Source organism: Capronia coronata (assembly GCF_000585585.1).
Source record: "Capronia coronata CBS 617.96 chromosome Unknown acBCG-supercont1.1, whole genome shotgun sequence".
NCBI lineage: Eukaryota > Fungi > Ascomycota > Eurotiomycetes > Chaetothyriales > Herpotrichiellaceae > Capronia > Capronia coronata.
The window spans coordinates 3,494,947-3,519,143 of record NW_006912893.1 but is presented as its reverse complement, the minus strand read 5'-3'; the positions used below and the strand labels follow the sequence as shown (position 1 = coordinate 3,519,143).

Below are 24,197 nucleotides of genomic sequence, written 5' to 3'. Positions count from 1 at the left end.
GAAGCTGCTATTGAATCTTGGCTTTGAGCCTAGGGAGGGGGAGAGGGGGTTTTCCCTACCAACAACTCCTTTACTCGGGATCGCAGTCGCTTTGAAGTCCTCATTTAGTACTGTGGTACTTTTACTAGTAGTAGTAGTAGGATTCAGGCTGCGCGAACCCCTGGCGCAATGACCACGCCGCCACAAATTAAGCGAGAACGCTGTTGGGTAGGTACCTTACAGGGTAAGTATATCTTGGGCGTCCTTCAAGCTTGCAGACTCTATTGCTTGTTCAGTCTTGTCTCTCGAAAATTCTTCCTAAGCTGCTCCATCCTGTTCCAACCTTCTTCGCCTTTCCTATAACAGCACCTACACGGAGTATCATTTAAAGTCGATTGCGCCGTGCCAGTATCAACAATGCTGCATCTCCGTGTCCTGGCCGTTTCCGCTGTCCTTGCTGGCATCAGCTCCGCGCAGTCACTGGCCGGGCTTCCAAGCTGTATGTAGTAGCTCCTTGCAAAAGCTCCAAAGGCTGGGCCATGGCCTTACAGAGTGAATCAATTGGATTGCTAACACTCTGCTCCCGGATACTAGGTGCTACCACTTGCGTGACCGACTCCCTGCCAGCGTCTTGCAACCTCGACCCATCATGTTAGTCTCCCTCCTCTCCCTCTCCGAATCAAGCAGTGGGAAGTAGGAAAGACAGACAAAAGGATCTCATGATCCCAAGTCATCACCTGAAGAGGAGGCTGACGTGCGTGAACGAGGACACAACAGGCATCTGCGCATCTGACTCTTTCATCAACGGCATCGCCTGTTGCGTCTTCAACGCCTGCGATACCAGTGATCAACAAGCTGCTCTGACCTATGCGCACGGCATCTGCGATCCTGTCGGTGCATCATCCCGCCTGGTACGTTCTGTTCGAAGCTGTGATATTATGATATTTTTGCCGTATCTTTTTGTTATCTTTCTTGCGGGGTGCACATTGTGGAGAGGATGGGTGGAACACTGTACCTCTCTCCATACCCACCAGGAGTTGACATAATCATGCCCGGGAGAAGGACTGGCTCCGCCGAGCTGGAGTTTTGGTTCGCGTCCAGATGTGAAAGATCTGTTCCTGTTCAAGTTTCCACACCACTCTTGCCAGCTCTATCGACCACCGAATTGCCCGAGACGACAACCCGTTCAAGTACCACCCGCTAATCATATCTCCGTATAGCCCACTTCGGCAGGCTGCTCTAGCACCTCTGGCAGCGCCAGTGCTACTGGCAGCTCCGCGGCTGCGAGCACTACCGGCAGCAGCTCCGCTAGTGCAACAGGTGCAGCGGCCTCATCGGCCTCATCGGCTTCAGAGTCGTCCTCTTCAGCTGTTGCGTCTGCTTCCTCCGCCCTCAGCAGCTTGTCCTCGTCCGTGAGTGCGTCGGCATCCAGTGCCAGCGCCAGCGCCAGCAGCGCAGCTTCCACTGCCTCGGCCGCTGTATCCAGCGCTGCTCCTGCGAGCGCTTCGTCCAGCGGTCTGGCTGGAGACCGTTTGGGCGTTCAAGGTGCCGGCATGAGTGCCGTCGGTGCTGCTTTGATGGGGTTGGCTGCCTTTTTGTAAAGGATGTTGCTCCTGGGAAAAGAGATGGGCTGAAAATATGTCAAATATTGCAGACCATTTTGCGGATGTTCTACCATCCTAAGTAACATATTGTGCAAAATTGGGATACTTAATGCCAAAGACATTGACTGGGATCCTAGAAGCAAGAGTAACTTGTCTGATGCTTTACCCCCGTTCCGCCTATGCGTAGGAGCCTTTAGTGTCAGCTTCATCTTCAGAGACGGTCATGTTATTGGACTATACTTCATATAATACCTCCGTTCCAGTTGTGTCTACGTACCCTGTATATTCTGCGTGGGGATCAAGTATACAAACTTTTGCAGGGACCTTGCTCTCCCTTTAGAAAAGACAAGGATATAGCGGCTCTTTCACGCTCCACGTCTTCCGTGGACATTGCTCATTCATCGTCCCCCTCCTGTTGCTGCTGCACCTCCCTCCTCCTGGCCAGCGCTTTCGCCACTTCCCGTCCTTCTTCCTTGAGCACCGTCCACAGATAACCCCAAAACAACATATCCAGAAACGCAGCCGTAAAAGTAGCGCGATTGGCCAGCCTAGCGAGACCGAGGAAAGACGCAGCCACACTCGCCTGCAGCTGCGACTGCGACTGCGCCGCCGAAGTCGAATAGAACACATAGATCCAGACAGCCAATACCGCCGAGCCCAGTACATGAAGACCGGTGAGTGTCAGCCAGCGCGACTGGGCGTTATAAATAGTGCTCAGTTCCTCAGCAAGACGAGAAGAAGAGGCAGAAGAAGAGCTAGAATTGGTGTTTGTATTGTCTCTCTTTGACGATGATGATGATGACGACGACGACGCCGACGCAAACCCAACAGAAGCCAGACTCAGATCTCCAGCGAACAGGAATTGCGTGACTGCATACACGACGAACATCAGCGCCAGAAGCGCGAAGAGTTCCAGTTCCGACTCCGAGTGTCCTCCAGCCCGCGCCGACGTGGTTCGCAGTAGAGACGGAGCTCGGAAACCTTTCGAGCCAGAGCTAGGACTGGCCGCGGCGTCGTCGGGGTCGTCCAGGGCGAAAGCCGCGGGGCGCACGTGCATGCTTTCGCCGAGAAGCCATATCGGCGTCGAGGAGAGGAGTTGGGCCGGCGAGGTCAGGAGGTAGTAGGATAGCGTCACGAGCGAGAGGGCATGCGTTCGGAGCAGAAGCGTCGAGGAGAGGAGTGGCATTTTTTGGGGCGGGGGAGTGGTCCAAGATCAAGAAGTGAGAGAACAAAATGTCGTGAAGTTCCGAGTTCAAGTTTGAAGTTGGAGTAAATATTTTGGTCAATACTAAGCTTCGACGAGGCTGCGGTTGGGAATCACTATTATTTTCGGTTTGGTGTTATTATTCCTTGAGACCCTTTATTAGGTTTTTCTCGATAGGTACCTGACGCAGGGAAAGCTAAGGGTACCTGGGTTAGGAATATATGTCATCGTGGATGAGAGACAGGAGGGTTTCGTCTGGAAATATGGGGTAAGGTCACTTTAATCGTTACTCTGTACAGAGTATATGATGAGCGATCCTCACTGGGATGCTGGTCCCCTTGATTTTTCCGCCGCGACTGTTCTACACTGCAGAGTAACTTATACTAATTATTGTTTGGCTACTGTGTATTGATGTACGTGGCGAGCTGCTTGGACGGAAGTGATGGAAAAGTCCTTGGCCGTCAAACGCGCGTCGCGCAATACTCACTCCGAGGTTGGCGTTAGGAGCCTCCATAGCCCCCCACCTAACTAAGTAACACATGCCTAAGGTACCTAAGGTAGGTATGATCGAAACCGACCGGAAACAACATGCGTTCGTGGCTAATTAATCACCAGGCATTGTAGGTGAGATGGCATCCGAGATCTTCCCATTCGGAACTACTAGTTTATATCAGACAGCGGACCCTCTGCTCGAAGGGACCGAAGCTATGAACATTTCAAGTTTGCCAAGGGCTCATGTGAATGGTGGTACGTCTCCCGTCTATATACGGACATACGGTAGGTACCTACCTTGGCCTCCTACCTCAGGCATCTGTTACTTGAAAAAGATGGAAGATCGGGGGCTTCCGCAATAATTCCTGGGTCCTCTTGGAAGGTACAACGCCTGGAAGAACCAGAGTCTAGACCTGCATCGTCCCACTGGCACTGGCACTGCGTCTTACAGAGCTTGTTCAGCTTGGCCGAGAGGTGCAGGTGCAGATACCACTGCAGTGCTAAGTTGCTGCACGCTGCTTGAAAGGCAGATACCAAGTATCAATGTGATGTTGGATACATTTTGTATCTTATACATGTAAACATCAATCGAGTGGCACCAACACCACTGCAAGAGCCTCAAATGGTGCCTGGTGCAGTGCTTGGTGCACGGCGTAGGATTGGCGTGTATCTTGATTGCGTGGACTTTGATGGGGGCGGTCGAGAGGACGCGCGGCGGGCGGGCTCAACACTACTGTAAACAGGCACAAGAACAAGAGGCCGATGGAGCGTTTTCTCCGCTACACTCAGTAGGCGGCCGTCGTCGTCAGCCTCAAGCAAAGGAGATGGAGAATTTGAAGCAGAGAGGATACCACTGTAGGTAGCTGTGGTAGCAGGAGTGATCAAGTAGTACGTAAGGACTACCACACTTGCTATGCCTGGACTTCAAGTACCAGGCAATAAATAATGCCCCTCAGGCAGCAAATTCCCAGCTATGGCCCTGAAACCTAGGCTTCTAGGTACAACTAGCCCTTAAGAGCTCAGACTTACGCCTCCGAGGGATCTCCTCTGCTGCCTAGACCGTACTCTGTAATACTATGATGAGCACCAAAGACACATGCTGTACAGGCTGATGGATGCTTACCTACCTATTTGGCAGGTGCAATTGACTTTAGTCTCCCTAAAACTCCGTAGTACGGTGCTGGCTTTACTAGTACAGTACGTACCTCTTCTTGACTCGCTCCCCCATACGCACCTAGTAATCGAACCACCGGACCGACAGCTCTGCAGGCGGTGGGTGCAAAGTGGCTCATACAATCCCCGTCCACGTCCACGTAGTCAATTCACTTGGGTTGCGTCTCTCATCACACTGGCACTGGCAAGTCCTCCTCGTCGCCGCCTCGTCTTTTCCACCACGCACACGCACACGCACGCCCAGACCTCTACTCGACATTGTTCCTTCCTTCTACACACCTCTTGACGACTCGGCTGCTGCGACGACTCGACAGTCTTTTGTTCATATGCCTTCAAACACCCTCTCCATAATGCTCCCGTGAATGGGCTGTCCCTTGAATCTCTCTTTGCGGCCGCATTGTGGCAAGGCACTCGACTTGGGCTGTGCTCCGCAAATTGCGCCAATCGTCACTTCCACCGCAACCGCAACCGCAAACCGCAGTTGCGATTCCATCAACGGCCACAATCCGTCCCTTGGACCGACCTGCAGTGTCGATTCTTCTTCTGTCCAGTCTGTCCGACTCCCTCCTCCTCTGGTTGACGGCGAGGAGTCAATCTCGCAGTCATGGCGGATCACTCACGGCCGCGCATTCTCGACGACGAGTTCGACTTTGACGCAGGCGACCTTACCAAACAATTCGAGCAGTTGCTGCGGACAAGAAGACTGAATGAACTCGAGGAACAAGCACGAACACCGCGCTCTGCTTCACCTCGGCTGGCACCTCAATCATCCTCGCAACAGCCCGCCTCGCCGTACCCTCCGACCCCGAACTCCACGCGCTCTTCGCGACCTTCTCAGCAACAGCCGCCCACATATACATCCTTCCGGAGCCATCCCATTGTTCCATCGCCTCCACAAGATGCTGCTTCTCTCAAATTCCGAAATCTCCTCCTCACTTTGTCCATGACGCCCACCAAATACGAAAACCCGGGCCTCCTGGACGAGGCATTGACCCATGTTCCCATCGACCGGATATACACTGAAGCCGAAGAAGAACATAATCTTATGAAGGCCATGGCGGCTTCAAAGGGTGATAATGTGAAGCCTGAATGGGGCTATCAAGACTGCGTTATCCGATCACTGCTAAGGTAGGAACTCCTCACTACTCTGGCCGTCGCGGGTTGCGTTTCTGACAATGACACTGCAGGTGGTTCAAAAGGTCCTTTTTCACCTTCGTCAATAATCCTCCATGCTCAAGATGTAATGGCGCAACTGTCCCACAGGGCCAAACTCCTCCAACCCCAGATGAGGTCGCTCGGGGAGCCACAAGAGTAGAACTTTACAGATGCACAGCTCCTGGCTGTCAGGGCTTCGAAAGGTTCCCTCGGTACTCTGATGTCTGGACGCTGCTCGAAACCCGAAGGGGTCGGGCGGGAGAATTCGCCAATTGCTTTAGCATGCTGTGTCGTGCTGCCGGTGCCAGGGTCCGCTGGGTCTGGAACAGTGAAGACCATGTGTGGACCGAAGTCTACAGCGAACATCAGCGCAGGTGGATTCACGTTGATCCATGTGAAGAGATGTGGGATAACCCCAGGGTCTACACCGAAGGTGAGCCATTTGTTAAGTGGTCTTTTGCCTTTTACAATACTGACGTCTGTTTAGGCTGGAATCGAAAGATTGCCTATTGCATTGCCTTCTCCAACGACGGCGCAACCGACGTCACTCGCCGGTATGTGCGAAATCACCGCTACAGCCTGCCTCGGACCCGGTGTTCCGAGGAAGTGCTCTTATGGATCATGCACGAGATCCGCAAAATTCGAAGAGAAAACACGGATAAATCTGTGAGACAAAAGTTGATGAGGGAGGACGAGCGAGAGGAACGAGAGCTGCGAGGCTACGTCGCCCAGTCTTTGGCAAGCGACATGCTCAGCTCCATCCCCGGTTCCGTTAATACCCAGCGGAGCGACGAGATTAAGTCTCCCGCCGACAGGCAACAGGAGGCCGCCGTTCAGTGGGCTAATCAACAGCACATGGATTTACCGCGTCGTTGACGAGAAGCTCGGTGCTTTCTTCCCACAAAACGGGGAGCAACCTCCGAAGCCGGCCGGGATTGCTCTCCGCTCTCCGACCTCTCCCTGCGCTTGCTAAACCTTGATATGTTTTGACGATACCATCTTACGAGCAATTATTTTTACATTTTGGCGCACTGCATGGCCTCAGGCGCAAAGCGAGGTTACTATGCATTTTGTATGGAGTCCAGACGACTTGAATGTGTGTGGGAACTGGAATTGGAACAAGACCTCGGATCTGGTGGGAGGCTTTCCGCACGCATGTCGGGCGTTAGTTTAGGATTGTGTTTACATGGCTGGTACTCATACGCACGTTCTACGATGGAAGTACTGTTATGCAGCAGGCAGAAGGGCACAGATCGGTCTATCACCCGCAGCAGAGACCAAGGAGGGTCGGTTGCATTTGCGGAGCAAGAGGGATTCACTGCCGCTTTCAGAGGAAGAACAAGGACGGCGGCTAGCTTGCATGCTACTGCTCGGAGACGGGCATTATATCTATTACTTGGTTGCCACGATGGAACGAGTCCATCTTGGGATTCTCGAATGGTGGTGTCGAGCATTGGATGTCATGAAGTACCTTACGTTGTTGAGATGTACGATGGGTGTTTCAGAATATCTATCCCAGAAATGATGAGATCTGTGAACAATTGACTTTCTTGGATATGCCTTTGATGTCTCTGGGACGTGATATACGCCTCCCAGTGTCAAAGTTGGTCGATCATCGTGATGCTAGATCGTCTCAAATAAGATTCGCCTCGGTCCTTCTCCTGGCGCATGATCAGGCGCAAGATGTAAGTACTGAAAGGCTATAAAGCAGAGGATATCACTTTTCGCGCGGAGAAAGCAGAAACATACGGTCCTTTAGCACACTAGCATAGCATTACTATCCATTTGGTCCACTCTCTTCGCCTGCTAGTGAGCGGGCGCAGTGGTGATCGGAAAGGTCCACGTAACGCGGTGACGGGCCGCCCGACGATGCTTACGTCGTCCTCTGGATCTCCTTCCCTGTCTGGCTCTTTTCCCCCTCGGACTATTCCACCTCGACAAACCCGTCTTGTTTCATTGGATAGTAGTCCCATGTCCATGGTGTGTAGCACCGATTAGTGACGAACTATACGATACGGTCAAATCTTCTTGAAGAAGCTGACGAGGAGCCTCTGCCGGAGTTGAGGTCGTTGTCGTCAGTCTGCCAGACCAGCGTGGCAGCGCGCCGGTCCAACGGTGCAAGGAGGCAGAAGACACGGATTGTGGCGGCAAACCCAAGATTGATGTCAACGTCAACATGACAAAGCAGGAGCTCCAGTTCGAGACCATGGTCACAATCAAGTCTCCCATTCCTGGCCCCCGTCAAATCTGGGGAGCTGGGCGACGTCGTACATGGAGCGCTCCACGATGACGACTTCGACGTTCTCGTCCGGCGATGACGGCGACGCCGAGTTTCCCAGTTTTTCAGATGGACCCGTAGATGGTGTTGTTTCATCGCGATCTGAGATGGGAGTGGGCCCAATGACGGATATACCCAGGATCGAACGATACGCGAACGTGTGCCAGTGCGAGGGTCGCGAATTGGACGCCGTCGACAGGGCAGGCTCTGTTGAGCTCAGAGCTCGAGCGTCGGTTGCGTCCGCATTGCGGCGCATGAGGGCTAGAACATCGTCGTCATTGGTCTCGTCGAGGTCCGCGTCCATCTCACTGTCACGATCGACTCCGTCGGTGTCGATGTCGATCATGTGAACGTCGTCGCCGTCGGGCTTGAATTTGAGCATTGCGCTGCCGACCCCACTCTGTCGCTCGCGTTCCGGGATCGTGTCGCCCGCTCCAGTATTACGTTTGCGCTTCTTGTTGGTCTTGTCTTTCGTGTGATCTGTCAGGAGGGAAATCTGCCCCGGCGGCTTCTCCTCCGAGCTGGACTGATCATTGGTGCCAAGGACATTCTGGTCAACCGGCTGTAACACGTCGTAGCGGCCCAGTCTTCCTGTCTTCTCGCCTGTCGCTGGCCCGTCGATGGAGTTCCTTGATACCGGTTGTAGATCTTGAGAAACGTCGAACATGAAGAGCCAGGGGGTCCCATACAGCCACAGCCTCTCCCCTCTCTTTGCTCGGTTCCGATAGTCCCAGAAATGGCCCACGACGCGATCTTTGAGCCGGGTAAAGTCGTGCGGGAGATATTTGGAGGGATTCCGTCGCGACCAATCGCTCAATTTGCAACTCAGGACATCGAATTCCACGAGCTGATGAGTGGCGGTGACGGCGATCACCTTGTGATCAGTGGCAGGAAACTCGGGTGAGACGGGGTGCGGAGTGTGGCGTGTGGCATGGAGACCCAGATTGCCGCTCGCGGGATTCGATGTCGATGTCACAGGTGAAGGGCGGAATGTCAGAATCAAGATGGAGGAGTCAAGTTGCGGGAACTCTGACCCGACCGGGTTACGAATCCATTTCTGCCCGTATATAACAGGCGAGTCGTCTTCATCTTCGTCCTCGTCTGAGGATGAAGAAGAGGATGATGACGAGCCCGTCGACTTGTCTGAGCTGTCTGATGCAGCTTCAACGTAGCCCAGATCTTCGTGACCTTCGAGAATCCATGCGTCGACTGCGCCGGACAGGTCGCCTACTGCAAGAACCCGGCTATCGTTTGAGAACGCAACCTGCGTTATGGTTTGATCATAAGCCCCGAGTGAGGACGGCGCTCTCTTTCGAGATGTGCGATACAGCTTCGCGATCTTCTCGTGGATTGAAGGGCGTTCTTTTTGATCCTCCGATACCAGAACTCTCGCAAGGGCGACCGTGTGGTCTTTCCTGATCATGTATAGCCATTTGCCATCAGGGGAGAATCCCACTCGCCTCGCGCCCAGACGAGCCATTGACGGGGCTAGGTCGACCTGTCTGGTTCGAAGGCAGAGGCGTCCAGATACCTGGGCTTTTCGCAACTGGAACAATTTGACGCTGTTGCTCGTGGCTGCCACAACAAACCTTCCGTCGTCCGAAAGTGTGGCATCCTGAAGGTTCTCGTCGTCTTGCATGACCAGTCTGGCAAGAGTCTCGTAGGACGAATCCGCAGAAGGATCGTCGTTGAAATCGTCGTCGATGCTCCTCTGTCTCCGCACATGGTAAACCACAATCTCGCGATCCCACCAGGAAATAAAGAGCCTGGCTGCTGGAGAAGAAGAGATAGGAGGCCTTTGTGACAGATGTGGCAGAGTTCGATGCAGTTCGCTTTGTGATTTGCGTATTGGGAGGACGACTGGTCTGGCATCCATGCCGCCTGAAACCAAAACACTCAATTCCTTGCTCTCGAAGCTTGCGGAGCATTTGACATCATGTTGATGGAACCTTCTGTGAGAGACCTCGGCCCATCTCATTTTCTTGGAGCCGGGGTGTGCGGCAACCGTCTTGTAAGTCACGGTTCGTCTGTCAACGCCCAGCGAGAAGATCATGTCTCCGGAAGGGCTGGTAGCAATATCGAGGATATCAGCCTTGTGGCTCTTGAGTCTTTGCACCAAAGAAAAGTTCTTCGAGTCCCATATCTTCAGTTCGCCTGAAGAATCGCCAGACACTATGGTACCATCAGGAAGGCACTTCACAGTCCATACCACAGAGTGGTTGCCGTCGACGGGTTTTCCCAGACTCATGTTGCGGAGAATTCTCCGGCTTGGGACATCGATGACTCGAATAATGCTGTCCTCATAACCAACGACCACTGTATTGCGGTCTCGCCAGGCGATGCTCAAGGCCTTCGGCTTCCTGACGGGCGGTGCTAGGAGAGTTCGTGAATAGCGCAGATCATCATCATCTGTAGAGAATAGAACGACTGTGCCATTGGAGCATCCTGCAGCCAGAAGCTGAGAAGGCGCACCATCTGCGAGTCCTTCCCCGTTATCAACATTCTCCAATTGTGGTTGTGCAGCAAAACACCAGATGTCCCCGAAATTTCCCTCCGCCCGTCTCTTGGGGGATCCTGTAGACAGGTCCCATTCAGTCACAGAGCTCGTGCCTGCTGTGCTGAATAGACGCAGTGGTCCTTGTGAATCTTTAGGGACCGGAGCATCATCGTTGAAAAGTGTGTCCTGCGTCCATGCTAATTGCTCGATCGTAGTATCTTTGCTCCCTCTGAGAGTCGTCTCCTGTACCCACAGACCGTTTCTAGGATTCCACAATTCGATGTCGCCGTTGTTGCGACCGATGGCGAGACGAAGGTCTGAAGGCGCCTTGTGCTTTGAATCGGAAGAATGAGAGAAGGCGAGTGCATTAATAGAGTGCGGCGGGTATTGCACGAAGCGGCATCGGTGAATATCCATAATGTCGGGATGAAATAGGACACACAAGCTAATTGATCATTGCCAGATACTCTTGCCGTCCATTGTCGGGATCGCGAAATCAAGGATCTTCTTCTTCTTGTGGACAGTGAGTGAGTGAGTGAGTGCCTGGTGGAAACAAACTTATGGTGCCGCCAGTTTTGCAGGCGCAGGAAAAAAAGTTACAGCCCTCGGGGTTTAGCTCTGCCAATAATAATGTCCGACCCGCCTCATTGTCGTTATCGATAAGACTCTGACTTCTGTCTGATAAAGGGCGCGGGGAGAAGAACTAACTGACTTGAACTGCCTGCGCCCCTTTTGGCTGCGATCTGCCTCGTCTGAAGAGTCAATCTACTAATCTACCTCTGCTCGGACCAGCACTGATCACGAACGACTTGGTCTCATGGCACGGCATCTCGATTACACAATCATGTTGCATGGTCTCGGCGATCTGACCCTCCCTGATCTCTCGGTCCTTCTCACTGCATGGTTTTCCAAGTAGCGACCTGCTTGTCACCTTACCCTTTCTTGCCTCTAGTCTTCTCACTCGGAGCTCGAAGGTGCACTGCACGACTGATTGCAATAGCAAGGCCCAGGCGCTTTACCGCTCTGGGATGCCTAGTGCTGGCAATAGACTACACGATAGACTCATCTGTCATCTTCGCCTCTGTCCGCATCGCCGTTGCTGTGGCCCCTCCTACCGCTTATATACCAAGAAGTGATGCGCCTTCGACACAGGAGACTCCTTGGTCTTGTGCCTCTGGTGCCTAAGGCGCCGGTCGCAAATCGGGCAGCTATCTGAAGGCTTCATTGAGGCGGTGTCATCCTCCACGGCTCATGAAATCACGGAGCCAACCTGCACATCCCACCACGACATCTCTGCCAAATAGTGAATACCTTCTGGTTTTACCTTCTAGCAGGCCTGACACGAATCATTCCAGACCTTACGGTTTGGGATGACGAAAATTGGCTAGGTACAATCATGGCTACATTAATCAATTACAATCTGTCAACTTTCAGAGACAATCCCCAACCCAACAAGCGTCGGCTTCAGGAACTGCAGCATTCAGAGGCCAGAGCTCATGCCGCCCGCGTTTCCTACTGGAGAAAACGAAAGGGTGAAGTATCCAATGGAGCCGAGAAGAAGGTAGTGAGTAGGGCAGGCGAAGAGGACGAAAATCTGAGGCCACTTTCGACAGCCTTACTTCTGACAAGGCCGCTGTCTGGTAATGGCGGTTGGGCCTTGGCTCCTCAGAGAAACTGTGTGACAGACGAGCAGAGTGCAGCCTCGGGACCTGCTTTTCTCGAGGGTCTTAGATCAGGAGTTCCGTTCAGCATTCAGTCAACCTCGACGGGCACAAGCGCGCATGAAAGCCCAATCAGCAACAGCGAGAGAAGCGCTTCCAGCTCCTACGATAGCTGGGATACCGGTGGCAAGGATGTCGATTGTCGCGATGATTCCCCCCCGTATGTGAGGCTTACTCGAGCACCAAGCTCTAGGCTTTTTGACCCACTGGATTCCTTTCCCGTCCGGCAAGGCGACGAGGTTTCCGCGGCCATGAATCATTGTACAGTCTCATATCCCTTTCCCTTGACCAAGACTGCTCTAATATTTGGCAGACGTCACTCATTGGGCTCCGTCACAGCGGCCTGGATTGAAAGACCAGACAAGAGACAACCCTCTGATCAGAGAGACGCTATCATCGGCGCTCCAGAACGTGGAGCTCTTTGAAGCCATCGTTGCGCTATGTTTGAGCTTCAAAGCAGCCGGTCAAGACTTCCACATCCGCCTGTCAAATGCTGCTTTACATCACAAAGTTCAAACACTAGCTGCAATTAGACGCAAATTGGCCTCGGGGATTGTGGACGAGGCCATCATCATGGCGACCGTCTTTCTGATGATTATTGATGTGAGTCTTGCTACTGGAGTTATCGCGGTTGTAATTAATAAGTACAGAATGTCTTCTTGGATGAACAAGCATATCAAGCACACCTCGAAGGTCTCCGCAAGATGGTCGCGGCAGGGATTTCAAGGCACGGGAGGGCGCCTGCGGCGTCTGTTCTGTCCTTTGTATCTTGGTGAGTCAAGCCCACGCATCTGCGGGCCGGTATTTAACAGCAGTGAAAAGGGCTGAATGCAATGCGCTGCTCATCTTCGAGGCCAGTATCGCCTCAAGTGACTCCACTGTCGACAGCTCAAGGTTGCAATATCCCCAAAAGCCCTTCTCGCCTTTAGTCCTCAACATGACCAAAGCCCTTACGCCTGGCTTCCAAATGATCGCCATGGATGGGCATCTATCGATACAAGCCTTACGTGCTCTTGGTAATACTGTCCGGTGGACGACTTGTGTTGATGACTTGTACGGACAGACGCCCTCACATGAGAAACAAGCGTTTCTAACAGACTTCGACCCTCGGGCAAACAATGCTAAACTCATGAGACTCTGCCGAGCTTCCCGCCACAGTCACCCCATGGAGGAAGCGACCTGCAAGGTTCTTTTCATATACCAGGCAAATCTCCTGAATTGGACCTGTCGTTGTTCGGGATACCGTCGTATTGTTGCCGAGCTTGTGGAGGCTGTTCGGTTCTGTGATACCCAAGAGGCGGGGAGTGGAGACTTTTGGAGTTGGGTAGCCCTGATCACAGCGAATGCAGCAAGGCGAGGCGGCATGTATGAACTCCAGATGGATGCCATGACCAGCTTCATGACCCTGAGAGGAGAAGCACATTCTTGGGAGCCTATTCAAGGGCTTTTGAGGCACTTTCTCATACACAGCGCTTTGGAGCGGGAATGCAGACTGTGCTGGGAAACGGCAACAGTTTCTCCCACACGGCCGCTTTGATACCGAGGATTTGCGCCATACCAAGGAGAGTGGGGAGGTCGAACATGACTCGTCGCATGTGACAGGCCATGGCTTGATACCGGGAAGTCCCTCCCGGTTAGCTCTACGATCCCGTCCGATCCGTCAAGCTTGCACTTCGCATCTTCGCCCGGCTCAAGAGCGCGCTTGCACGCCGTGTGTGCTCTGTCCGCTCTCATCGGGCGCGTATTCTGGTATCTTGGTTATAGGGATCGAACAGAACACCGGCCGAGAGGCTGGAGAGACTGGTCTCCCATCGGAAGAGCCAAGACAGGGACTAATGCATGCAAAGATGGTGTCTGGGGATACAGCTGGTCGCCTCTACGATGTACTCATCCGTCATCAATGTGCACCAAGCAGTACAGGGAAGATGAGCGTGGATCCCAGATCCTTCGACATATACGTCTTGTACTCTATATATCAGATTCAATTGATAATGACTTCTCCGCGTCTCCTCCCCGTCGGCTGCTCGGTTAATCCGACCCGAGCCAAGCCCTCTCGGTAAACCTGCCCTCCTGAAGGGCGGAGGCAGCGACCGTCGGACTTGCCCAATTCGAACGCGTTGCGGCGCGGACTCCCCAGCCGCATTTACAAGGCTCAGCACGACTCCCTTCTTCCATCACCTCTCTCCTTTCCTCGCCCTTTCCCTGTCCTCCTCGTCGTCGACAAGACCGGGCTGCTCCACTGCTGCTCTCCCAAGTTGCCGATTCCAAGACTGTATGTCATGAATCTCAACATCATTTGCCTGTAGACTCAACCGTGCACGGAAGATGAGCGAAGTCCCTAGTCCCCAGTCAGTGGCGATCCCGCCCCTCGGTTCGGCCAATACGAGGCTAACATAGAGCACAGTACTGGGGAGAAGCAGGCCAAGCGGGCATGCACAGAATGTCGGCAACAGAAAGTGCGTTCTTTGAAGTGCTCCTGGATGGGGTCTGTCCGTCAGGATATTGACACCATCACTGACTGGCCCATAGGCGAAATGCGATGCATACCTGAATCCAGGCAGTCCTTGCTCAAGATGCCGGAAGATGAATAGGGGATGCACCATCTCCGAGCCTTTCAAGCGCGAACACAAACGCAAGTATGCAGCCCTCTCTTTACTACCCCTGGTAGGAATAGGCTTTGACAAATTTCGCCTCGTATAGGCGGATGTCTGAGTTGGAGCACCAGACCGATGAACTCCAGGAGCGACTCAGGTCTTCTAGCCAGCCCGTTGCCCCGGCTTTACCAGAACATGCGTGGACTGCAGTTAACGACCATCGGACCGCTGAATCGGAAAGCCGGCTGGCCTCGGTGGCCCCGTTCTTCAGAGATGCGGCTATCGCTCCAGTCTCGTTTCGGTCGTTCTCCCAAGCACCCGAGTCCTTGCAGACTCCAGAAAGCCTCCCACATGACCAGCAGACTTCCAGGACTCTGCCTCGCAGCTTAGAGGGTTATACGATCGATGCGAAGGACATTGACGCCATGTTTCAAACGTTTGTCCTTTCTCGTCAACGCAGTTCCGTACGAGTGCTAAGCGTCCCACAGATACTTCCGCGATTATGCGAGTCTCGTGCCCGTACTTGATCCTTCCATGACCCCAAACGCGTATTATGCGCTCTCTCCCTTCCTGTTCTGGGCCATTATCGGCGTCGGCTGTCGGACCTATTACAGAAATCCGACGTTGCTAGGGGTTCTCCCTTCCAAGATCAAGAGCCTTGCACTCCTCACCATGGATTGCGTTATCACCCTTCCGATTGTGCAAGGCTATCTCCTGCTTCTATACTGGCCATTTCCCAAGTCGAACAATACGCCGGATTTTACCTTTCCTTTCAGCGCTGCCGTCTTACACATGGCAATCGCAATGGGGCTCCATTTGCCAGTGTCATCCCAAGAATTCAGCAAGGTCAGAATCCGATTGAGTGAAGACGAGAGCAAGAAACGTGCCGAGACTTGGGGCTATTGTATGCTGGCCTACCAACGGTGAGTCTAGGCTACTGTCAATTTGATACTCTTGCTGATGTCCTCGTTTAAGCTCGTGCCTCTGCAAAGGGAGTCCGGCAATACCAATCTTCGACATTCCACACGATCTTGAGCAGAGACGCACACTATTCCAGAAAATGACATCAAAGCTGAAATTCGAGCTGAAGCTACAGGACGTTGTGACGCGGAGCTGTATAGCCTTCTCGCAAAATGGACTACGCATCATGTCACCAGAACAGGAGAGATCGCTGGACGCTTTGCTCAACCTCTTTCAATCTCAGATTGCCAGTGTGGGCCTGGAATATGCATCAGGTAACGCTGGAACACCCATGTCCCCTTCGGCGGCTAACCTTTCCGAAGACATCGAACATCTTTATGTTCAGATTGCAACGCTGCACATACAATCTTTCAACCTGTACAAGTCTCCAGCCGCTCAGGATCCTACGTCGCTGTACGATCTTTGTGCATCATGCTGTCAGGTCATTGAGTCCTTTGACAATCTCGACAAGGCTGGGCAAATTTCGCTCCCTTCGTCTGGAGTGTATTTCAATTTCAGCCTAATACTACCCTGTCACATCCTCCTTCGGCTGTTGAAGACCTCCTTCTCACGATATGTTCACGTCGAGCGAGCCAAAAGCGCATTGTTCCTTGGCATCAGTCTCCACAAGCGCATGTCATTACAAAACGACGACCTACCGGCCCGGAACGGGGTAGCCTTGACCCAACTGTGGAATAGTACGAGGGTTTTCCGGAAACCTAACGGGACAGAAGCAGTTGCGCTCCGTATTCGAAGTCGCCTATGTGGGAGCATCCTCCTCGACGGGATAGTGTGGTGGAGGGAAGAATTTGGGGGTTTCATGGGGGTTTATCCACCGCCCTTAGTGGAGGGACGCAATGGTAAGAGACGTGTGAGCAGTGAATCAATGCAAAATAGACTGACGATAGCAGAAAACCCAGACGAAGGCCCGGTCAGCGGGACGGCGACTGCACTCAATGACACTGCGATGCAGACCATGGTGAAACCCGACTACACCAGTTTTCTCGACGATCCCATGTTGGCTGAATTCGGCTTCCCCATCGGCGACGAGATCTTTTCGTCAATGTGGACCGACACCACGGCTGAGACGGTGTGATGGAAAAGTTTGTACGATTGATTAATATTCCAAGTAATGACACGACACGGTCAGGGGAGCTGCCGGTGAAAGCGTATACGAGCGACGTCACAACAAAAATCGATTCTCGATCTACCAACATTGGTGGAACTCCCGACGACTAGGGTATCAATTCCTCCTTCTCATTAGCCCCTATGACCACTTGTTCTCGTATCTCCCGACCCAGACTCCCCAGCCGATGATTTTACCCCTGATCTGCTGCATCACTTCCCCCTTTGTCGCCAACGGGCTCATCTCCGCAGTATTGATTTTTTCCTTCAAGGCCACCACCTCGAAGAAGTACCGGTGCTCGCCGTGCCCGAGGACAGGCCTGGGGCCGGTATACAGCGTACCTCTTAAATTCTTCCCGAGTCGGAAGCCGCCCTTCAGCCATTTCTCTCCGCCCGCACCTTTGCCCTGGCTGGTGTCAGAATCAATGTCCTCAGGCCTAATTTCCATCTTGGTGGGCGGGATCGCGTAATACACGGCATGGGTGCCTGGTGTGGGAATAGGTGCGTCCGGATCCTCCACGAACAGAAGGTATTCCTTGATGTCGGACTGGGAAATGCCGGCGTCGCTCGCCAGCGTCCATTTCAGGTGCGGGAACTTGTTGTCGCCGAGCAAGGAGTGCTTCAGAGTCATGTGCGAGCCTGACGGTCCGACTTCGGGGGAGTCGACGTGGATGTTCTGCGGGACGTCTGTGAACAGGTCGCTTTTCGTGACGAGTTTGTCGTCGTGGCCTCGGACCCCGGAGAAGAGTTGCCCTAGACTCCATTCTATATACTTTGCGACACCCATATTGTGTTGGTCGGTTGTTGCTCGTCGATTTGCGGTTGCTGTCGAGCCGGAATTGATCGTCTCTCTTGGACTGGTTAAAGATAATCAGATCAGATTTGTTGGTTCCCACGAGACTTCTAGGTCCGGCTGTGCTGAATGAAGCTTCGATTACAATGCCCAGGAATATATGAGTTGTGGGATATCAGCTCCGATATCCTCTGTATGTGTTCTACTGCCAGTTGAAGAGTGCGCAAGAGGCCAGAGATGGGGGATGAAAAATAGATTGATGGCAGGGAGGGAGACTCGACGGCGGGGTCTGGAGTCAGGAGTATTAATTTAAACCATGTGCACTACAGAGAGGGAACCTTCCAACCCTGCTGGATAGAAATCTTATGCTATGCATCTTTTCACCTCGACCCGGGCTTTAAATCCGTCCGAAGTGCAGAATTCGTCCAACGGAGAAGAAAGCGTGGTCGGACTTTGGGGAAGGAAATACGTAGTAGGAGAAAACAAGAAGAGCCGGGACGCCCAAAACCGGCCCGTATCGAGACCGCGTGTGTGATTACCTACCTAGGTACCTACAGATAAAGGGTTTTGTTTTAAGGTGCGTACAAGCAAGTACTCTGTAGTATAGCGCCTGTTTTAATCAAGCACGTGCCGTGACCGGACCGGTCGTTGCTGATCGGTCGGGTATTATTGGTCGGTGGGCCACAGCTCAGGCCCGTTCAGGCCGGACCGGGTATCATGGCCAACGGCCATGGAACGAATGGATCACTGGCAGGATTGTTGGCTGCCGCAGGCAAACACAACAGTGTGAAATCACATAGATCGGAAGATCAAAGGTCGCTGCCATTCAGAGTACTATCTATCTATCTATCTATCTATCTACTTACCTGCCTGCCTGCCTGTCTAGGGCCAGTGACTCCCCCTGCTCATCGATCCCTCATGTCTCTCCGTTTCGAGTTCCTTCTTCGTCCCGTGGTTGGACGCTGGTAGATGTGAATGTGGATCGACCGGCGTGGCAGGGAGCGATAGTTTGATGCCCTCGTGCCGTCCGAACGACGATCCAGCTGGCACAGTGACGCTACGGACACCGATGACCGGGAGCCTTACAATGAGGCCCCCTGCGCAGATGACATAAAAATCAACGGGCGTGATTTCTGGTAGCAACACTAGTCATATATAGTTGATAGGGGCGCATCCCTCTCACTCAACATCGAGAATCTGGCACCACCGCACGTCTGAAACCGCGAAACATCGAGGCTTTTTACGAAGCAAACAAAAGTCTGAACAATCATTCTGTCCACACGACCAGAGGCACAGGTGCTGCACACTGTCAAGAAGAAAAACCACGTCCGTCCGAAAACCGAGCCATTAGGGTCGGCGGCGGTATGAGTGAAGAAGATGAAAGAAGAGGTGTAGGCGAAGTCCCCACGGAGCAGGAACCGACCCCGAGTGATGGCTCATCAACAAAGTATGAGCAACCAGACGATAACCAAGGTAGTCAAGACACCGACAGTCCGGTCGACGTCGAGCGGCAGGACAATACCGTCGCAGGGATGGCCGGGAAGGTAGAGCCTGCGGTGCCACCCAAGGCCTTTTCGGTGTGGAGTAAGAACGAAAAGAGACTCATCATTGCAACCGGCTCGCTTGCAGGATTCTTCTCGCCGCTCTCGAGCTCAATATACTTCCCGGCGCTGAACACGATAGCCGTCGCCTTGGGCGTGTCGGGATCCCAAATCAACCTGACGGTCACAACATACCTGATCTTGCAGGGGGCGGCGCCGATGGTGATCGCCGGTTTCTCGGACAGCATGGGCCGCCGGCCTGCATATGTGCTCTGCTTCACCATTTATCTGGCGGCAAACCTTGGCCTTTCGCTGCAGAACAGCTATGCGGCGTTGCTCGTTCTGCGGTGTCTGCAGAGTGCTGGGAGCAGTGGCACGGTCGCCCTGGCCAACGGGCTGGTCGGCGACACCGTGACGTCGGACGAGCGAGGTCAATATATCGCCTTTGCGTCGCTGGGAGGACTTCTGGGTCCTTCTGTGTCGCCCATCATCGGCGGTGCCATCAGCCAGTCCCTGGATTGGCACTGGATCTTTTGGTTCCTGCTCATCTTTTCGGGCGTGTTTTGCGTGCCACTGTTCCTGTTCCTTCCGGAGACATGCCGCAAAATCGTTGGCGATGGCTCCATACCTCCTCCTCCCTTGAACTGGTCTCTGACCGATGTTATCCGTCACAGGCGCCGGGAAAGACAAGGGGTGACCTACGACCCCGAGGATAGAGCAGCCTTGCTGCAGAATTACAAGTTTCGGTTTCCCAACCCCCTGCCTACCATCATGATCCTTCTCGATCCGGAATCGCTGATGATCTTGGTCGCCACTGGGTTAGCACTTGCTTGCTTCTATGCTATATCCACGGGGGCTTCTTCGTCGTTCAGGGACATCTATGGGTTCAACAACATGGAAGTCGCCCTTATGTTCATTCCGATCGGTGTGGGTGGCATAGTATCAGCGTTCTCGACGGGACGGATGATCGACTGGAATTACCGGAGGTATGCACGGAAAAAGGGTATCACAATCGTCAAGGGCGTGAGGCAAGACTTGACCGATTTCCCCATCGAAAGAGCACGTATGGAAATAGCCTTACCGTTGGTGGTTTTGTGTTCGGCGTTCGTGATAGGTTATGGGTGGACGATGGATCACAAAGTGAGCATAGCAGGTCCGGTGATCCTGCTCTTCTGTATAGGGTACACGGCGACGGCCACGTATCAAACCCTCAACGTGTTGATGACGGACATCTGGCCAGGAAACGCGGCCGCAGCGACGGCTGCCAACAACTTTGTGCGATGCGAGCTCGGTGCAGCAGCATCGGCGGCGATCGATCCCATGACCAAGGCGATGGGTCGAGGGTGGACGTATACAACGCTCGCACTGATCTACCTCGCGGCTACGCCGACCTTGCTCATTCTGATGCGTCGTGGCATCCAGATGCGCAAGGCCAAGACGGAGCGACAAGAGCGACGAAGGCTTCGGAAGAAGGAGAAGGCTGGGCAAGAGACCTGACGGGGATCGCTCAATCAAATCTTGACATAGGCGTAGAGGTTCACGAACGACAGCAGAGTATGTCACTTACCGCAGTCACACAAGCACCCAACGAATCTCCTTGACGGTGTTCCCAGATTCAAGATATTCAAATATTTGTTACTCGAGGCACCCTCCTCTTTCTTGGTCAATTCCCGTAGTGTAGCCTATACGATCTGCTCCGGAATCCTCCTGGATCACAGCACAAGTTCCACAGCACGTAGTAAGATGCGTGAGTTCCAGACAGGCGTACGCCCAATGGCCGAGAGCGCTCTCACAGGGCGTCTTTCATTTTCTTGGGCGCCGTCGTGCCATTTGCATCCTGGGGCGAGTGTCCGTTTGACACGGATGTGGTGTCTGCATATTATGATCGGTTTATCATGCCTCATAGCCGGCGTGAAAAGGTTGCTGCTAAAGGACGCGAGGAATTATCCCTCCATCCGCAGGGCGCAGAGGATCCGTCTTATTAGGTCTATTTGACCCAGAGACTTGCATTGCTTCGGTTGAACAGGACTCGTTTGAGGGACAGGTTGGCGAGGAGAATGAAGCACAGCAATGGCAGGTCATGCCTGGGTTGAGTGGGAAGGGTAGAGGGAGTGATGGCAGGGCAAAGATAGAAGAAGATAGGCGCAGGTGGACATCACGAGAAGCTAAAGGCGCAGTCTGTGACTATTGGACAAAACGCCGCAGTTTACGAATAATGCAAACTGCAGACTGCAAACTGCGCATTGCAAACTGCGCATTCATTCATTATTCACTCACGGACCTCTGCCACTGCTAGTACTCAGCGACTGTCCTCTACTGTTTAAACTGTGTTGTGATTGTGGATTATACTATCAGAAGTTCTTTAACTACGATTATGTACGTATGTGGCCTACAGAAACTACTAGGTACGTGTCTAGGTATGACCGAAGCTGGCCCGTGGCGCCTTATAGCCACCCACAACATCTGTGGGTTGTGGGTTGACGGTCACGTAAGAGGCTGCGGGCGACACTCATCACTCATCTCTCATCACTCATCATTCATCATTCATCGTGGAGGACCCTTGTCCCCTTGTCCTTTTATCGTTCATCCTGACCTTATTCTTCCTTAGTTCCATCTTCCAACCGGTTCGCTCTCGATCCGCACCCATCTTGTTCCTTTCAACCTTTCTAAACAACGGTTAAGGAGGTCCTCATGGCCATGGTCATGGCAATGGCAATGGCATAAAGCAGCTGTCAAACCTGCCGCAGTTCTCACACCCTTCATACTCTTCTCCAACAACCACCAACAACTTTGCCATCCTTGTCACCCTACAAGCTCCGACCACCTCGATTTTTGACGTCCAAGCTTACCTAATAACCGCCCTGCTTGAGCCACTGCACCAGACATTGATCTTGACTTTGTGCACACATCGTGCGCGCCCGCACCAGCCGACTCATCCGTGCCGCCAGCGTCAGACAATCTTCCAGCCTCACTTAAAAATAACGACCATCATCAGGCCAGCCGGACAACTGACGCGGCGGGAGTGACGAAGCATGGCAGAGTCCTTTTATTCTTCTTGACACTGCCTGGATCCTGCTTCTAAAACCCGCACAATGCCGTCAAGGATGCGTCCGAACCTGCTTAAGCGGGCACAAAGTTCGAACGCTCGCCAAGGGCTCAGCAATCTATTACATTCCAGAGGCAACTCGCCGCACCCGCAACCCGATACTATTTCGGGCCTGAAGGTCATCGAAGAGGAGACATTGCCCAGGTACAATGCCGAAAGCTTCTATCCTGCACGTCTGGGAGAGGTCCTGAACGACCGCTACAAACTCCTCGTAAAACTGGGCTATGGCATGACTGCCACAGTCTGGCTGGCCCACGATCTACAAGCGTAAGTATCCCCGCCTACTCGGGCAAGATGGCGCCAATCGCTTACATGTGCCACCAACAGTGCCGCAGATGCTGGGAATCGGAAATACGTGACAGTCAAAATCAACGTGAATAATTTGTCCGATGAGTTTCTCCAGGGTCGTCGTGAAATCGCGGAAAGGCTCCAGACAGCGAATCCGAACCACCCCGGCTATAACCATGTTCGATTCATGCTCGACACGTTTCGCATCAAAGGCAGACAGGGCGAGCATCTGTGTATCGTCTACGATGTTCTGCGTGAACCCATCGACATGTGCATGGAGAAATTCCCCGGGCGACGGTTCAATTCCGAGAAGCTTCGAAAGCTGTTGCCCGCCCTTCTCCTGGGCCTTGATTACATGCACAGCGAAGCACGGGTCGTGCATACTGATCTGAAAGCCGACAACATTATGATGGGGCTTGGGGACCCGTCAGTTCTCGACCGGTTTGTACAGCATGAGCTCGAGCATCCCTCGCCGCGCAAGATGCCGGACCACCACGGCCGCATCATCTATACCTCCTGCAGCGACTTTGGTGAGGCTCCTTCAGACGCGGTCATCGAGTCGGCCAAGATCACCGACATTGGCCTGGCTCAATGGGGAGACGTGAAAAACACGAGACCCATCCAGTCGAACGCGTTCATGGCCCCCGAAGTCATCCTACAGTGTGGCTGGTCCTATCCGGCCGACATCTGGAATTTGGGAGTCATGCTGTGGGACTTGTTCGAAAACTTCGGCTTATTTGACGGTATCGACACGCGGCCTGGGCATTATCGACCGGAAAAGCATCTAGGTCTCATGATCGCCCTGCTTGGGCCACCCCCCATGGAACTCCTGAAGCGGGGCGCGAAGACGTCAAACTACTTCGATGCTCAGGGACAGTTCAAGTACCCTGACTATATATCCAACGACGACCTCACCTTTGAAAGCTCCATTGTGCGCTTCAGGGGAGAAGAAAAGGAGCTGTTCATCGACTTCGCCAAGAAAATGATCACTTGGCTACCGGAGGACCGGTGGACCGCGAAGCAACTGCTCCAGCACCCCTACCTGACCAAAGAGCGGGAATATATCCCCACCCCGGCCTTGAGCCGAGCGTCAACAGAGACATTCGGCTCCCTGATGCCGTCACGCGTCGGAACCCCTGGGCCTTCAGCACATCCGTTATCGTCATGCATCCAAGTGTCAACTCCCCCGGAGGAGCCGCCTGCTCACACCTCTCCGACCGACCCGCGCGGTGCTCCGCTGCAGAAAGCCGTTTCCATCCCCCGTTCCCATATGACGACCTTGCCGTATCAGCTGAAGAAAACAGACTCGGTTCTGAGCGAGAGCGCAAAGTCTACTGTTCCACAGTCGAACAAGTCTTCGCAGGACCTTATCGACTCGATCCTTAAAAGGGGAAAAGCAAATCAACCTAAGCCCGCGGAGCCGAATTGAGAGTCCGCGTGAAGCATTTAGCATCTCAGGGCAGTACCGCCGTACAAGGGTTACTGGGCTTGGGTCTTGGGTCTCATTTGCTTTCAGCTGTGCATTATGATCCGCGCATGGAGTCCGTGGAATTGGCCAAAATGGTTATTTGGGGCCAGGCTTCTCTGTCGACAGCCACTATGGGAAGGGTTATGGGCCAGAGAAAATGGGAGGTGCCGGCCTCATGCTCGTTCGCAGGCAGATACGATGCCATAATTCAGTTTCTTC

At 53.3% G+C, this 24,197-nt stretch overlaps 9 protein-coding genes across 9 annotated transcripts; 6 read left to right on the top strand and 3 right to left on the bottom strand.

Moving 5' to 3' along the window:
- Positions 1-399: 399 nt before the first annotated feature.
- A1O1_01243 (uncharacterized protein) lies at positions 400-899 on the top strand (the record flags this gene model as incomplete). Its single annotated transcript, XM_007722156.1, has 3 exons — positions 400-478; positions 574-630; positions 757-899. Coding segments are annotated over 3 exons (279 nt in total), but the record flags the coding sequence as incomplete, so codon positions are not given.
- Positions 900-1,977: 1,078 nt separating this feature from the next.
- Positions 1,978-2,769, bottom strand: A1O1_01242 (uncharacterized protein; the record flags this gene model as incomplete). The annotated part of the gene is made up of 1 exon (XM_007722155.1): positions 1,978-2,769. The coding sequence occupies one exon, from the start codon at positions 2,767-2,769 to the stop codon at positions 1,978-1,980; it is 792 nt and encodes a 263-aa protein (XP_007720345.1).
- A 2,287-nt stretch (positions 2,770-5,056) lies between these two features.
- On the top strand, positions 5,057-6,483 carry A1O1_01241 (peptide-N4-(N-acetyl-beta-glucosaminyl)asparagine amidase; the record flags this gene model as incomplete). Its single annotated transcript, XM_007722154.1, has 3 exons — positions 5,057-5,580; positions 5,640-6,040; positions 6,095-6,483. 3 exons carry the CDS (start codon positions 5,057-5,059, stop codon positions 6,481-6,483), a joined length of 1,314 nt encoding a protein of 437 aa, XP_007720344.1.
- Positions 6,484-7,823: 1,340 nt separating this feature from the next.
- Positions 7,824-10,799, bottom strand: A1O1_01240 (uncharacterized protein; the record flags this gene model as incomplete). The annotated part of the gene is made up of 1 exon (XM_007722153.1): positions 7,824-10,799. The coding sequence occupies one exon, from the start codon at positions 10,797-10,799 to the stop codon at positions 7,824-7,826; it is 2,976 nt and encodes a 991-aa protein (XP_007720343.1).
- Positions 10,800-11,778: 979 nt separating this feature from the next.
- Positions 11,779-12,931, top strand: A1O1_01239 (uncharacterized protein; the record flags this gene model as incomplete). Its single annotated transcript, XM_007722152.1, has 2 exons — positions 11,779-12,364; positions 12,417-12,931. 2 exons carry the CDS (start codon positions 11,779-11,781, stop codon positions 12,929-12,931), a joined length of 1,101 nt encoding a protein of 366 aa, XP_007720342.1.
- A 1,876-nt stretch (positions 12,932-14,807) lies between these two features.
- A1O1_01238 (uncharacterized protein) lies at positions 14,808-16,753 on the top strand (the record flags this gene model as incomplete). Its single annotated transcript, XM_007722151.1, has 5 exons — positions 14,808-15,133; positions 15,186-15,620; positions 15,673-15,932; positions 15,981-16,517; positions 16,569-16,753. The coding sequence occupies 5 exons, from the start codon at positions 14,808-14,810 to the stop codon at positions 16,751-16,753; spliced, it is 1,743 nt and encodes a 580-aa protein (XP_007720341.1).
- Positions 16,754-16,924: 171 nt separating this feature from the next.
- Positions 16,925-17,569, bottom strand: A1O1_01237 (uncharacterized protein; the record flags this gene model as incomplete). The annotated part of the gene is made up of 1 exon (XM_007722150.1): positions 16,925-17,569. The coding sequence occupies one exon, from the start codon at positions 17,567-17,569 to the stop codon at positions 16,925-16,927; it is 645 nt and encodes a 214-aa protein (XP_007720340.1).
- A 1,370-nt stretch (positions 17,570-18,939) lies between these two features.
- A1O1_01236 (uncharacterized protein) lies at positions 18,940-20,613 on the top strand (the record flags this gene model as incomplete). The annotated part of the gene is made up of 1 exon (XM_007722149.1): positions 18,940-20,613. One exon carries the CDS (start codon positions 18,940-18,942, stop codon positions 20,611-20,613), a length of 1,674 nt encoding a protein of 557 aa, XP_007720339.1.
- A 1,607-nt stretch (positions 20,614-22,220) lies between these two features.
- A1O1_01235 (CMGC/SRPK protein kinase) lies at positions 22,221-23,939 on the top strand (the record flags this gene model as incomplete). Its single annotated transcript, XM_007722148.1, has 2 exons — positions 22,221-22,489; positions 22,550-23,939. The coding sequence occupies 2 exons, from the start codon at positions 22,221-22,223 to the stop codon at positions 23,937-23,939; spliced, it is 1,659 nt and encodes a 552-aa protein (XP_007720338.1).
- Between the last annotated feature and the right edge of the window lie 258 nt (positions 23,940-24,197).